Genomic DNA, 15,182 nt, shown 5'->3' on the forward strand with positions numbered 1-15,182 from the left:
ATTCGGTAATAAGTTGTAAATTGTGAATATTTAAAAATGTTCATTAGAGACAGTTTCGCAAAAATTTGGAAATTTGTATAGAAATTTGTTGTTTAAGTTGTGAAAAAGTTTGAGTTATGCTAGTCTTCGCGGGAAATTTTGAGTTGTGCTAGTCTAGCGCGCGTGAAATGAGTTGTGCTACTTATGACGGGAAATTTGAACAGTGCTACTCTTGAATACATTGAACACGACTGACCGGTTATATTGCCAGCCCTAAAAACAGCGTATTTTAAAGCTTGAACGAAAATGTCAAACAAGTCTCCCTATAGTACAATACCTACACTGTAAAATAGTATATTGTGTACCAAGGGCGTAACGTGGGCTTTCTTAGGCCGAGTGTGGAGTTTGCAGTACAAGTCAAGGCGAGTTAGCCCGAGCCGCAGACAAGCACTCCAACCACACGAGGCCAAAAAGGCACACCATTTTTTTTGTAACGCATGTACTGACTTTCGCGTTTTTAGAAGTTTTGCCAATGAATTGAGTAGCGGGCGCAATAGTATATTTCAACTTTTCGCACGTGTATCGAACGTTATTTTTTTATACAGGGGCGGAAAATGTGCTTGAACGCACACGGAGCGTGCATAATAGTGCATTTTACGCACACTGTATCGAGAAAGTACTTATACGCCCGCTACTCGAAATTAGCGGGCGTAAAAGTACTTTTACGCCCGCTGCTGCATTTTTTCGCCCACCAGTCGGAGAACAACTACTTTAGTCCCTAATTTTAGGTGCATGTGTTACAAAAAATGATTTTTTAAAATCACTAAAATGTAGTCAAATTACATATAAGGTTCCAACCCCACGTATTATTTGCTGGGTGCAGCTGGAGAAAGGGGATAAGCTTAGAGATGCCAACGCGCACCGTCGGCAGGAATACGCAACTTTCTGCTCACCTTATGTATAGCACGCAATAGGACAAAATAAAAAAACGCCTTTAAAAATTACAAAATAAAAATCTATTTTAAATGTTTCACCTAAAACTAAAATGTTTAAAACATTCATTAATTAAAAGAAAATTAAAATAAAATGTAAAACGTATATATCCACAGTAAAATAGATTAAGTATTGTACTGTTGGCCGACGGCTATCAGCTGTTAGCAGACGTACATACATTCGATCAAGACGAAACTTTGATCTGTGCATCGTTGCTCCGAAAATGCGTAACAGAACGTGTTGTGTTGTTAATTGTAAAAATACTGATAAGAATAATCCTGATTTGAAGTTTTATTCATTTCCTCGTGCGCAGTACAAGAGAGAGCAACGTAAATTACGGATAAATGCAGTGAAAAGGCAAAAGTAAGTACAGCAACATAACCTTTATGAAGAAGGAGTGAAAATTTGATTATATCTATATGAATAAAATAAATGAAATATCAATAATTAGCCCTGATGGATCTAAGTGGGAGCCAACGGACAACCCTAAAATCTGTAGCGCACATTTTATTGGAAATGCCAAATCTAACAATCAATATTCCCCAAGTTATTATCCAACTAGATTTCCGGATATTTATAAAAAATCAAAGTCTTGTGAAGAAGGGAAAGTAGGAAGGTATACATTTTTTGTAATGTTCTAATTTTTATATTTTATTTCCAATTGAAAGAACTGTAATGTTTATGTTGTGAATCTATATTATAGGTTTGAAAGATTCATGAGGCGACGTTCAGAAAGTAAGAAGAATCTGGTTAACAAGGAAAGTAATGATTCAATTAATTCCACAATTCTAACAAATACATGTTCAAGTGCCATTCAAACAGATGATTTGGAGCATAATATGGATACGTATTATGAAGAATCCTCAACAGAATCAGAAGTACAGATGAATGAAAAAACATTTTGTTCTCAAGAATGTCAAGTGGATTTTTTTTCGACACCAAATGATAACAGCAAAACGTTAATATGTAATAGGTATGTAAATAACAATGTGTGTGATGCAGAAACTTACACTGAAATTATAATAGAATTAAAACATAGTTAATCGCTTAGTCGTTTCTGTGAACAAAAAAAAGGTTAGTAATAAAAGTTGTGGCCCAAGTACGTCATATACTGATAAACGTGTTGAGTGTAATCTTGAAGTAGTTCACAATACAAGAGGTTTTTTTGGCATAGAATCAGTAAAAAATGACGATGAATTAACAGATCTAGGTGGAGTAACGTTCAAAATATTTAATTTATTCGCCAACAAACTTGTTACCCCTGCAGACAAATGTAATATGTCTAACGAAAATAGATTATTAATATTTTTTATTAAGATAAATACTGGCCTTTCTTACTCAGCATTAAGCATTATCTTTCGAGTTCACCAGACGACAGTATCTAGAATTTTTATTCGGATCTTACAGCATCTAGCTTCTGCTCTCAAAGATCAAATAGTATGGTTCAATAAAGATGTAATTCAAGGCACGATGCAAGAATGTTTTAAACCTGATTATTCCAAGACTCGAGTAATCATTGACTGCACAGAATTTTCTGTAGAAATACCATCTGGAGTTGATAAACGTATTTATATGTACTCCTACTGCAAAAAAGGATTTACAGGAAAAATTCTCATTGGTTGTGCGTGTTAGTAAATCTTCAACCTCACATTATTGTTGAAAAAGATGATAATGCTTGATTTTTAAATTTATTCTTGTAAGTATTAAATCTTTTATAGGTTCAAATAAAATAATAATTGCTTTTATAAGAAAAAGAACTTTTTTATTCATTTGCCTTTACATTGTACAACATTAACATTTTGTATATTGATACCAGTAAAAGTACGAGTAGAAAGTATTGTCTTTAAATTATTGTTGTTAACAGTTGCACTTTTTACTTTTTTTAGTTTTTCATAGATAACATTTAAATAATCTTCAAAATAAAATTTCTCGCATACGGGCTGTTCGCGTATTATACGTCTCCGCATAAAATATGTATCACCTAGCACGGTTTAGAGTTAATTATGGCGCGCCAAAAAAAGAAAGAGCGCATGCGTAAGCCCTTCTGCGGTCTGAGATCGATTAGTGCGCGCGAGAGCGTCAGATTCGTTTCGGCATCGATCGAGAGCAGTGTGATCCGAAGCCTACCTCTATTCTCGTGTAGCTTTTGTATTGTGCCTGTAGTAATCACTGTAATTTGAATTATATTTGTTAGTGAATCACTCGCGTGTGATTCCTCCCTTATTTCTATAATTCGTGTAAATAAAGTGCCTGTAATTCCGTGTGGGCGAGACACAAGCGTGCTGTCATCGCATAGCGAATCTTCGCTATAGGTCCCGGTCGCGACGACTCGACGAGTCGTCTCAAGTCGATCACAGAGCGAGGGCTGGACCCGTTCCCGAGACGTCGGGGCCCTGTGACGTGCTGGGCGTTGCCACCCCGGGATATCTCCATCTTCTCGATCGACAATCTACCCAGAAGAGAGGGTGGTCCGTCACGTACAGCGCACCGATATTTGCGATTTGCGGCATTATTGTAGGGGCTGATCCCCGAAATATTAGGTAAGCGAGCGCTCTGTAAATATAAGGATCGATTATCCACTGCCTAAGTTAAATTAGATAATAAGTTTTGACTTTTGTATTTTATGCTTACATAAATTGATTAATTTACTTGATCAATAAATAATTTCTATTTCACTAGCTTGCTCAGGCTTTTCCCTCTGTTCCGTGAGGGTTTTTATGCCTAAGCAAGTTACTGTTTATATTTAGTTTAACCGCGAAATTGTTGCATTTTTTATTTAAGAACCCGACTACTCATTCCTTTTCCCACTTCCTTCATAAATGTAATTTGACTGTTTTCACGGGCTAAAAAAGTATCATTGCTGTGCACTTGAACTAAACAACTTCCTTCAGGAGAGTACACATATAAATCACATACAGTCAAGCCAGTAACATACAATTGAAACTGACATTGCGTATAATATACAGAACTTTCACTTAACATTATCACCATAAAATTTGAGGTACTGTACATTGCAACGTTTGGTTTCATAGTCAACAATCTTTTTTTTGGCGCAAGAGCTTGGACATTTAATTTCTACTAGCCTATCTACGCAGTCATCTTCAATTACGACACCATCTACACTTGCACATAACCATGGTTGATACTTATCAACCAATACACCTAATTTAATAATATCAATACCACATAAACACTTATATTCGTGTAAAGCTGCGTTCTCAAACTTTGTACCGTACTTCATAGACTCTGTAACGACGTTTTTTGGATGTGCTATTTCATTTGCAAGAGTTTCAGCAGTTTTTCTTGTCAAAGACTTTACCTCGTGTACATTTTTGCTGGCTGATAATCTTATAAGTCTAGCGTCAAACCATTTAGAACATTTTGACTGGCACACTGTATCCTGATTTAATGTTACAATCCGACTTTCATCTAATTTCACACTTTTATCATAAAATTCTTTTAAGCTTTCCGCCAAAAAACTTTCATAATCCGTACTTTTAAATATTGCATGTTCTTCCTTATGTATCAATAAACTACACAAACATACTTCAGACACATCTAAATTATGTTTCACAAACACATTCTCGACAACAGAGTACAATAATAAGTTGATGAAGCACAAAACTTTATATTTTCTATCTTCAAGTAAAGCTGATCGCAAACTGCAAGGCACGTCCTGCAAGTCCTCCAGGGTGAATGAGTATGATTGAACTTCTGTTATCGGTTTCGGTGGTTCCATTTCAGCAAAAAATCGACCTTTGGAGTACTTTTCGATCGTTAACTGTCTCACACTTGGCGTTCCCCATGTTTGCTGATAGCTTGTTTTTGATACACTTTCACTGCAATTTATTTGGTGAATAAGTGCATAAACATGCTTACATTTTCCACTTTTATTTGCCTCACAGTTACAGGATACATCAAACACATGACGATTATTGTGTAACGGTTCAACTTTCCCCAGGATGTTGAAGTTATTTTTTCAAACCCGGTTTCGATGATTAAGTCCATTTTTTCAACAATTATACATCTCTTGAAATTTAATTCAATTTATAATATTAAAAAAGGATTGATCGTCATAAGAGGCCATACTATTTTTTAAATGCCTTGAGCAGAAAAGTTCCCGCAGTCTCCGCTCTCTGGCGGCGTTGCGGTGTTGCACCCAGCGAATAGCAATTTTACTACTCTCAGCTACGTAAAATTACAAAAATCTAGCAATTTTACTATTCTTGTAGTAAAATTGTTCCGCCCAGCGTAGGTCGGATTAGTTTACTATTCTTAGCGTAGTAATTTTACAGGGGTCAGATTGTAAAATTACTGCGCGCAAAATAGTAAAATTACTATATACCGTTGTGAATTTACTGTGCTAGGCGTAGGACGGATTGGTTTACTACTGGGTTAGTGATATTACGACAAAATTTGTTGCAGTGTAACCCTGAAAATAAGCCGTCCCGCGGACGAGCGTAAATGTAGCGCGCTCTTCTAACTGGGATTTACACCTGCAGTTACGAGAACAGTAAGAGCAGTGCGTTTTGTGCGACTTCTATAGGGATAGACCACAACCAGCTTAACCTATAAGCTTATTGCTTAGTTTATATACGAACGAAAAGCAATTCGCTTGAATAAGCTTTATGAGCTCTCACTTTCATTGCTTCCTGCTTTACTGAGGCTGTATTAAAGCCATACGTAAATATAATTATAAAATTTCGAGTGGTATGGTAAATATATGGTTAAAAAATAATCTCGAGTAGTGCGAGGAACTCGAGTAACTCAAAAGATTCAAGTAACCCGAAAAATTTTTCGATCGAGTAACCCGACTTTTCGAGTACTCGCACACCCCTAGATTTAACAACGTTCTGGAGTTTTAACTTCCCAGGTGGAAGCCTCTCATTCCCTATGAAAGCAAGCAGTGCGTTACAACTCTTGTTGACTTCGTCCACGAGAGCGTTCACTTGGTCAATGGTCAGACCTAGCGGTCGAGGACTCCCGAAGTTGGAGATCGAATTTGCGAACTCGACACTCATAGACTCGGACGCATCACCGTTATCACTATCACTCGCTATCCCGACAACCTCGCTATCGTCGTCGCCTCTTCTCCTTTTCGTTGTTGGATGAGCTGATGTGTCGCTATTCATCATTATCGGCTGCGCGAGTGTGAGGTTCCCACCATGACTCATAGCTGTCGTAGGTCCTTGGCAGTTGATCGAAAATCGATGAGTCAGCAGCGACGACAAAAGTGAGGTTAGGATGATGATCGACGAAAACTTGAAGATTACACCAGAAAACAGCCGTCCACCTCGAAGAAAATTATCAAAGTAGGTGGAGGCATCAAAGAGCTTGCCTGTTCTGCAAAATTAAAGAGCCCGGAGGCACGTGGGCGGCAGAAATAGTTGAACAAACCAGGAGTGTATGGACGAACGAACTGTACAACTCACCAGACCAGGAAAGAGCCGAGAGAGATTTTAGATTAGATTTATATGTTTTTATTGTTGTACATTATGTTGTACATATTTAAATATAGTAAAAAATACAGATAAGATCAACAATTGTTGTGTAAGAAGTGATAGTGTGAAGAGTAAATGGAATGAGGTGAAATGAGATGGATGGGTGTGTATGTTTGTGTCATGTTTGTGTGTTTTCCAATTTAAAGAAATATGATTTAGCTGTTTGTTTAAAGTGTGATATGGATAATGTGTTGCGAAGGTGAGATGGTAGGCTATTCCAGAGGCAGGAAGCACTGATGAAAAATGAGTTCCTCAGCGTCTCCGTTCTGAAGGACGGGATGTCCAGGGGGGTCACCTCGCGCCTTACAGGCATGAGCGCGACGTGGAAATCAAAATAGGCTAATAGGTAGATAGGTACGGAGGTGTTGAACATTTTCCTTAGAAAACAGGCCATGAAGTATTTCCTACGTCCGGCGGTGGTAAGCCATTGCAACTCATGCCTACACGGGGAGATGTGCTCGTCCCTCCTTACACCGTAGATATAACGGATCCCCGTGTTGACAAGCCTCTGCAGCTTCAAGTCAAGTTCCTGTGTCAGGTCACAGTAAGCCAGTGAACATTAATCGATGATGGGAAATAGGAGTGCTTGCACCAAGTGTTGGCGAAACCTGAGGTTAGTGCTCTTCCTAAAAGAATAGAGACGGTACATTAAAGAGTGAGCACGTTTATAAACTTGTGTAACGTGCTCTTTCCACGTGAGTTTGGAGTCTAGCACCAAACCGAGATTGCGCACCGATGATTCGTAGTCGACCCGGGCTCCCCCTATATTTATATAGGTGTTAGCAGTAGTAGGTAGAGCATTTATATAGTAAGGGGAGCCCAGGACGATTGCTTTAGTCTTAAGGACATAAGAACGAGAGAGAGGGGGGGGGAGAGAGTGATTGGTGAAAGTAAGACTCTTACTTTCACCAATATCAAGGTTTAAATGGCTTATAAGATAGATATAACACACACACACACACATATATATATATATATATATATATATATATATATATATATATACATATATAAGCTGATATAGCTGATGAAACCAGTAAAACGTTTAATCTAAATTTTGAAAACGAAAGAAGAAGAAAAGAGCTTTAATTTGCGGGCCGGATGGTTAAAATTGACCGCTCGAATCAAAAGTTATAAGGATTTTAAAACTGGGACAAATTACTGATTTTCGTAGAAAATCCAAGTTTTCATGATTTCTCGCTATTTTTAAGCCTAGACAACTTTTCATCTAGACAGCCATATTTAACTCACCAGCCCTCAAATTAAAGCTTTATTTTGATACTTTGATCGTATGAATATACATTTTTGGATTGCGTCTTCGGACATTGAATACCTACAGTTGAGCAATGGCTAGTTTTCGTTAATCTTTTCTATGTTAATTTCCTATAAGAGAATTTAAACTGCCCGGCAAAAAATAAATATTTTGAAATCGCGGAAATCCAAGTTTTTTCGTGTTCTGGGTTGCCTGAGGAACCCAAAAAAGTTGGTCTGGTAGGTGTGCCCTCAAATTTAAATTTTGTTCTCTCAGACCCCCAAAAGTGTCCGGTTTTCCGTGGATTTGCACATATACGCATCAATATTGATGTAACATTACAAAGCTTCGACTGAATCCTTTCTCTGATGCAGACGTGTTTGCTGTGGTGACGAGCGAGCGCAACGAGGAGGAGTCGGAGGGCTGGCGCATCGCCATCTACTGTGACGAGAGCGTACCCCTCTTCGGGCCGAGCCTGCCTTGTCCACCGGTCTTCGAGGACGCTAATAACTTTCGCGAGTTCCTGCTAGTCAAGTTGATCAACGGCGAGAAGGCCACCTTTGACACGCCAACGTTCTCGCGCAAGCGCGAACGCACCCTCGACAGCCTGCTGCGGGATATGTACCAAGAGCATAGCCAGGACACCAAGAGCAACGTAAGCTTATTACCAAGAGCTCTTATATCGAAATCAGTTATCTTACATTAGTCGATACGCGATAACTCGACAATAACGCAATGACGCTTGCCTCCATCGATCGCAGAGCATGCTGAACCGGCGCGCCCTGTCAGACGTGGTCGAGGCGCCGGGCCGCCGGCGCGAGGAGACGCGCGCAGTCGAGATGGTGCGAGTGGGCCAGGCGCTGAAGCTCGAGGCGATAGTGCACGGCCTGGCGCCGACCTCGCTGGCTACTGTCGGTCCCCTTAAGCCCCGGCCCTGGGAGCCTCGCTGTATCTACCCGGACTTTCCCCACGAGGTCGTATGCGGCGATGTCTGGGCCGACAGCCGACTCATCCTCGCCAGCGAGCATGGCACCTACCTCCTCGAAGGTGAGCCGGTATTGTCCTTATTTATTTGCGTGCGCACGCTGCTGCGATTTAAGAGGGCGATTTAAAAATATTCTGTGTCGGCGTTTCGATCTTTAGACCTGGCCTGGTGTATTGAACCTTGTGAGACCGTTAATGTCAATCGAAAAGGTCACAGAAGGCTGAAATCAGATTCTCGCACATGTATAGAACCACATTTTTTGACACGGCGTGTGCGAAACTCAATTCAGCATACGCTTTTGTGACACAGTGACACAAAAGCTTTTTTCTATTATTTTAAATTGTTTAATACTAGCGGCTTTAGATGCGCTTCGCGCGTAATAATTGATTTAATAGGCTCAGGCGCAGGCTATCTCTTTGGCGTTATACAAAAATTTATTTTATTCTAAAAGTCTGAGATTTAAAATCCATTCATATATCGCGCGCTAAAACGAACAGGCAACTTTTATAGGTCACATATAAATAACCCTATGATACCAGTGTCTGTATAAATATATTTGAGAATCATTCTAAGAATCAAATTTGTTACAACCATAATTGCTTTACATTTTGCTTTATTGCACTGAGAAATAAAATAATAGTACATTGTGCAACAAGGGGGGAAAATTGGATTTTTCAAGCGAGGATGATGTTTGAGCACGAGTGGGAGAGGACGCCGTAGGCGCTCGAGACGGACACGAGTTCTCAAAACATCATCCGAGTCTGAAACATCCGATCCCCCTTGTTGCTCACCGTGATTTTTTTAATGAAGGCATGAATTGACCCTTTCCCGCGCACCGAAAACGAATGGGAAATGGAGGATATTACAGTGTATACTATGGTCAATAAAAAATTACATTACTCTTTTCTACTGTATGGAATTTATTTTTTATTGTTTAAATTAATAAATTATCAACATTTAGTTATTCGTTTGTTTAAACAAAATTTATAGTATTATAAGTTATATAAATTATAACAATTAAATTTCTGAATTTTATGTTTTAACAAAAAGATAGACTTTTTTGTAAAATTTTCAAAATTTAACCAAGCCGATTTTTTGGAAAAAAAGTCAAATTTATAGGTTACTAACCAATTTACTTGGTAAGGACAACAATTTTTCTGGTACATCACTGTTTTCATAGTCAGCCAACCAACATTTTTGTTGTAATTACCAAGATATTGGTTGAAATCCGAGTTGCAGCTTATATTTTCAAAAATTTTCTCATTTACCAACTGCATCGCTAGCGCGACGACAGAGTCTCCTCCTTTGGACCTGAAGGATCCGAGTTCAATTCGCAATTAAGGAAATCTTTTTTTCATGAATATTAATTGTATTATAACATTGTAAACATGTAAATTAAATGTAAAAAAGAATGGAACACTTGTAAACGGGTCTATAAAATAATTCTGCATGTATAAATAAATATTAATAATCAATAATAAATAAATATACAATATATTATAAATAAGACAAAGTAAAAAAATCAGAAAATAATTTTTTTTTTATCGTTCTACAAACAAACTCGACTATTTTTTTTAGTAATCAGAACTAAATTATTTCTTGAGCCAACAATTATCTTGGTTGTACTGACAGATTAATTATCATTGTAGATATATTTTGTTAAGATAACCAAGATTAAATAGTGTTTGTCGCCTCGCGATTACACAAAATACAACCATACAGTTGGTTATGGTTACCAATTTTTCTTAACTAAGTCCACTTGGTAAATGATACCAACAGAATGGTTGGTGCGTATTTTCCCAAGCAATTTGGTTATCCCAACCAAGTACTTAGTTATCACGACCAACCATTTTTTTCCGTGCACGGAAAAGGGCCTTTTTCATGCACGAATTATAAAAAAGTTATTATTAGTTCAGGAAAATTACTATGATACGTAGTAAAACGGCGGGATATATCATATTATATTTTACTATGTAACAGTAATTTTTGAGGCTCATAAAATATTTAAAAAATTTAATTTTTATCTCTTTTGTGTCTATTATTTGTATTGGTTAAGAATTCTTTCTAGTCACGTAATTGTACATTCGAATAAATTAATGAAGAAATTTATTTATTTTTCGGCGGTGACGGGTATTCAACCTGAATTTCCGGGATGGCAGTTGAGTGCGCTGACAACTTACCTAAATAGAACTGTTATGTACCAAATTTCAGATATGATATATTAATCACCCTTATCTATGTTGTAACATTAATAATAATAAAACGAGAATTAATAAATAATAGCAGCAAAAAGTAAATAATGGTTCGTTAATATGATATGCGCGTATAATAATTGATTTTAAACTTCGATTACCATAAATTAGGTTTAAGAAGACATATTAGTGGACTTAGTTAAGAAAAATTGGTAACCATAACCAACTGTATGGTTGTATTTTGTGTAGTCGCGAGGCGACAAATCCTATTTAATCTTGTTTATCTTAATCAATATATTGGTTTGTAATACAAACAAAATATATCTACAATGATAATTAATTTGTCAGTACAACCAAGATAATTGTTGGCTCAAGAAATAATTTAGTTCTGCTTACTAAAAATAATAGTAAAGTTTATTTGCAGAACGATAAAGAAAAAAATTGTTTTCTAATTTTTTGACTTTTTTTTGTTTATTATTATCTGTTCATGCATGCAGATTTATTTTATAGACCCGTTTACACGTGTTCCATTCTTTTTTACATTTAATTTTCATGTTTACAATTTTATAATACAATTAATATTTCTAAAAAAAATTTCTCCCTCACTGGAGATCGAACTCGGGTCCTTCAGGTCCAAAGGAGGAGACACTGTCATCGCGCTAGCGATGCAGTTGGTAAATGAGAAAATTTTTGAAAATATAAGCTGCAACTCGGATTTCGACCAATATCTTGGTAATTACAACAAAAACGTTGGTTGGCCGACTATGAAAACAGTGATGTACCAGAAAAATTGTTGTCCTTACCAAGTAAATTGGGTAGTAACCTATAAAGTTGATTTTTTATTCCAAAAAAATCAGCTTGGTTGAATTAACCAAGCAGTTAGTTCTTATAACCAATTTTTGATTAACCAATTATCACTTGGTTACCATACCTAACCATTTTTTTCCGTGTAGGTAGGACTTTAGTTAAGAATAAGTTTCGATAACATTCAAGTGTCATGTTTTCATGTGCTAGGCGTCCCGTGACGGCAAATTTTTTTGCCCGCTTATTTTTTTTACCAAGGAAATTTTCTTGTAAACTGCAAATTTAAAATTTTTTAATCATATTTAAAAAAATTTTGAATTTTACGCTAAATAGCCATGAAAAACGCAAAAATCCATACATGCATCATAAAAACTGTGGTACACAACAAGAGCTAAGTGAACTTTTTGACCTCGTGCGGTTTGCAGTAATGACCAAAATGATCACGAGTCGTATGAATTTGCTTGCCAAAATTTAATTGTGATTTCAGTTTTTATTGTATAAAATTAATTGTTTCAATATGCTTTCATACGTATTACGGTGGGGAAACTGCGTTACATCAATTTATTTATAGTTAGGTTTGATTAAATCATTGAAATCTGTTGAGCTGTATTGTGGAGGCGCTGCTAAAAATTCAAAATTACAGCATAAAGCTGGAGCACGAAGTAAAATTGATAGAGAGATTCTATAAATTTACTACGGTTTGTATATTTACATCTTTGAGAGTAGTAAAATTGTCTTAATAGAGGCCAGAAATTGAATGTGATTTTACTAGCAGATGGTTATTTTGAACAAGCATTTTTTACGGGGTGGCCAGTTTGTCGTTCAAATTCTATATCATGGTAATTCGCTATGTGTAGGCTAAATTTTAAAGATTACAGCTGCTTTTACTGTGTCGGATAGGTGCCGTGTTCAAGTTTGAGCCTCGACTCACTCCATTGATTGTTTCGCCTTTTTGATTGTATCCCGCAGACAACATGTCGCACCGGCTTCTTTTCGACAGGAGCGTGCAGATCAAGCAGCTCGATGTGGTGGAACAGCACGGCATCCTCATCTTTCGCGCCGGCGATAAGGACAAGGACTGCAACGTTCACGTCTTCCGGTTGAGCGAGCTCGAGAGCCAGGACGACGAGCAGCTGCAGCAACAGCAGCAGCAGCAGGATGAAGACGAAGAAGAGGGGCAAGAGGTTGTGGCCTGCGCGGGTCTGCAGAGGAGAAGAATGAGCGCGAGGACGCGCGCACATGCCAAGCAGAGAAAGCTCGAGCGTACCAAGGGCTGCCACTTGTATAGTCTGACGAGGCCCGGTGGCTCGCACCTGAGAATGGTGAGTCTGTACACTCTCGTTGGTTTTTTTAAATATTATTATGTACCAACCGCTACAACCTTATGACTTGTGCAGTGCGTGGCGGTCGGACGGAGGTTGAGCGTGTTACAGTGGAAACACACCGCCGCCTGGACGACGTGGCGTGCGGAAGCCGACACCGACACCGTTGACGGCTTTAAACTAATGGGCGAGTTCCATGCCAGCGAGACTCCCTCGATAATGACGATAATTGAGAGCCAGGAGCCCGGCCGTGAGTGGATGATCTGTTGCGGCCTACGCCACCACTACGAGCTCGTCTACCCCGACACCGCGCCGAGAAGTCTGCACCTTGAGGTCAGCGTCAAGCCGCACCTTGTCGCCGCTCTTGACCTATGCGAAGACGAGGAGCCCGAGCTGCTTCTCTGCTACAACAGTCAGTATATATTGCATTTTATTTCTACTAAAGGAGAATATTGTTGAATATTGCGTCCATTCTAACTGCTTTTCCGATTACTTACTAATGAACTATTAGTAGTAACTCAACGCATGCCACCAACGATAATAATCCGCACGGCTTTCGCAGACTCCTCTTGGCAGAGACATGGAGAATTTAATCACAATTCCAATATTAAATAATATACACCTATTTTTCAAATTCTACTTGTCGAACAAATAATGCTTATTTTGCCTCGACGTAAAACTTTTCCACGAACTGCCTCACTTTAAGGAATTGCGTACAAAGAATTTTCCTAATTATTGTATCTTCTCTACAATAGTTGTAACTGATACACACTTCATCAGCAAGCAAGCTGAAACAAGCGATGCTGAAATTCCTCGAACTTCTTTTTACCAAGTTCTTACACCCTGGTAGAAAAGCACCCATTTAAATGGCCGTAAAGGAAAAAACTGGCTGAGTGAAATGTAAAAAAACTGGAGATTTTTAATTTCCCAAAAGTAGTGATATCTTGTGTATTTTTTATGGAGGAGAATTATATTTCATGAAAATATCAGTGAATCAATTAATTTTTCGGATGCAAGATACAAAATTACTAATATTTAGGCGTAAACTGAATAATTCAAACATATGGCGAAGCTCGTAGGGTTTGTGTGGAACAATGTCAGGGTGTGAGTTCAAGTCCCCGGTCAGACAGAATTTTTTCTGGTGCAAAAAATTATTCTATACTTTCCTTTAAACTAAACTCTCGAATCTAAGTCTGCTGGCTACCATTTTCCAATTCTAACCTCAAACCGCGATAAGCCACGTGTAACCCAGCTGTGTTACTCGACCAACTATAATGGGCAGTTTGTACTTAAAAGCAAGGTAAGCAGATTGAATCCAAGAACTGCTCATCAAGTTGGAGAAAAAGTGTTACATTCTGCCTAAGAAATGGCAAAGAAGACTGCCTAGCTCTTAGATTCTATGCCAAGAACTGGCCATTAAGGGGCTGTCGGAGGAGCAACCGAACAAGGCCACCGCAACGTCCAAGTGGCGCTACGGTCAAATGGCAAAATACCAATTGAACAATAAATACACCAGAACCCGGTAATTAAGAAAAAAAATCGCTCTTTACCGCCCTTCCATTTATCCTAAAGTAATAACTATATAACGATTTTTTTTCTTAAGTACCGGGTTCTGTTGTATTTCTTGTTCAATCGGTATTTTGCCATTTGACCGCAGCGCCACTTGGATGTTGCGGTGGCCTTGTTTGGTTGCTCCTCCGACAGCCCCTTCAGTGGGTTACCGATTCTACTAGGGCAATATTAAAATCTATTTAGGACAACACCGAACAAACTGAACACATAAATACCCTACACAAGCATATTTTCCTACACGAAAAAATTCTACATTAAAATAATAAATATATAAAAAGTGGAGCAAAAGTAGAGTTTTTCAAGCCTGAGGTGAAAGGCCTTTTTAGTATTTTTGTGTGTATATATACGTATAAACATACCCACACATACATATACGGTGACCCAATTTAAACGGGCACCGCTCATAACTCGTCAGGGACAGCCACAATCGAAAAAATGGTAGAGACCAAAGTTGTAGGATATCGAAGGGGCAACCCGATGGTGACCTTGGATTTGACCTTGAACGCGTTTTTCAAGGTCATTTGAAGGTCAACTTTGGATTTTTAAATAGGAACCCCATTCTTTTATTGCGGGAATGGAAAG

At 38.2% G+C, this 15,182-nt stretch overlaps 2 protein-coding genes across 7 annotated transcripts in view; both read left to right on the forward strand.

The window, feature by feature from the left end:
• LOC100114533 (GTPase-activating Rap/Ran-GAP domain-like protein 3) overlaps positions 1-15,182 on the forward strand; it is a 282,814-nt gene that overhangs the window by 174,575 nt on the left and 93,057 nt on the right. For 5 of the 6 annotated variants that reach the window (XM_031923081.2, XM_032596355.1, XM_032596356.1 and 2 more), the window contains exons 11-14: positions 8,100-8,380; positions 8,487-8,772; positions 12,676-13,028; positions 13,104-13,440. In XM_031923081.2, coding sequence (XP_031778941.1) covers positions 8,100-8,380; positions 8,487-8,772; positions 12,676-13,028; positions 13,104-13,440 — 1,257 coding nt within the window. The remainder of the gene's footprint in view (positions 1-8,099; positions 8,381-8,486; positions 8,773-12,675; positions 13,029-13,103; positions 13,441-15,182) is intronic. The other variant, XM_031923083.2, reaches the window with a different exon arrangement.
• Positions 773-3,732, forward strand: LOC100679454 (THAP domain-containing protein 11). The gene is made up of 3 exons (XM_031923085.2): positions 773-1,335; positions 1,424-1,588; positions 1,676-3,732. Exons 1-3 carry the CDS (start codon positions 1,196-1,198, stop codon positions 2,013-2,015), a joined length of 645 nt encoding a protein of 214 aa, XP_031778945.1. The 5' UTR covers positions 773-1,195; the 3' UTR covers positions 2,016-3,732.

The sequence above is a fragment of the Nasonia vitripennis genome, chromosome 2, assembly GCF_009193385.2.
Source record: "Nasonia vitripennis strain AsymCx chromosome 2, Nvit_psr_1.1, whole genome shotgun sequence".
NCBI lineage: Eukaryota > Metazoa > Arthropoda > Insecta > Hymenoptera > Pteromalidae > Nasonia > Nasonia vitripennis.

What these genes read in the sequence shown, in the direction of transcription:
- LOC100679454 (XM_031923085.2), top strand. Translation starts at nt 1,196, where the DNA reads ATGCGTAACAGAACGTGTTGTGTTGTTAATTGTAAAAATACTGATAAG. An exon ending in AATGCAGTGAAAAGGCAAAA is followed by an intron (nt 1,336 to 1,423) that starts GTAAGTACAGCA and finishes ATCAATAATTAG; the next exon opens with CCCTGATGGATCTAAGTGGG. An exon ending in GAAGAAGGGAAAGTAGGAAG is followed by an intron (nt 1,589 to 1,675) that starts GTATACATTTTT and finishes TCTATATTATAG; the next exon opens with GTTTGAAAGATTCATGAGGC.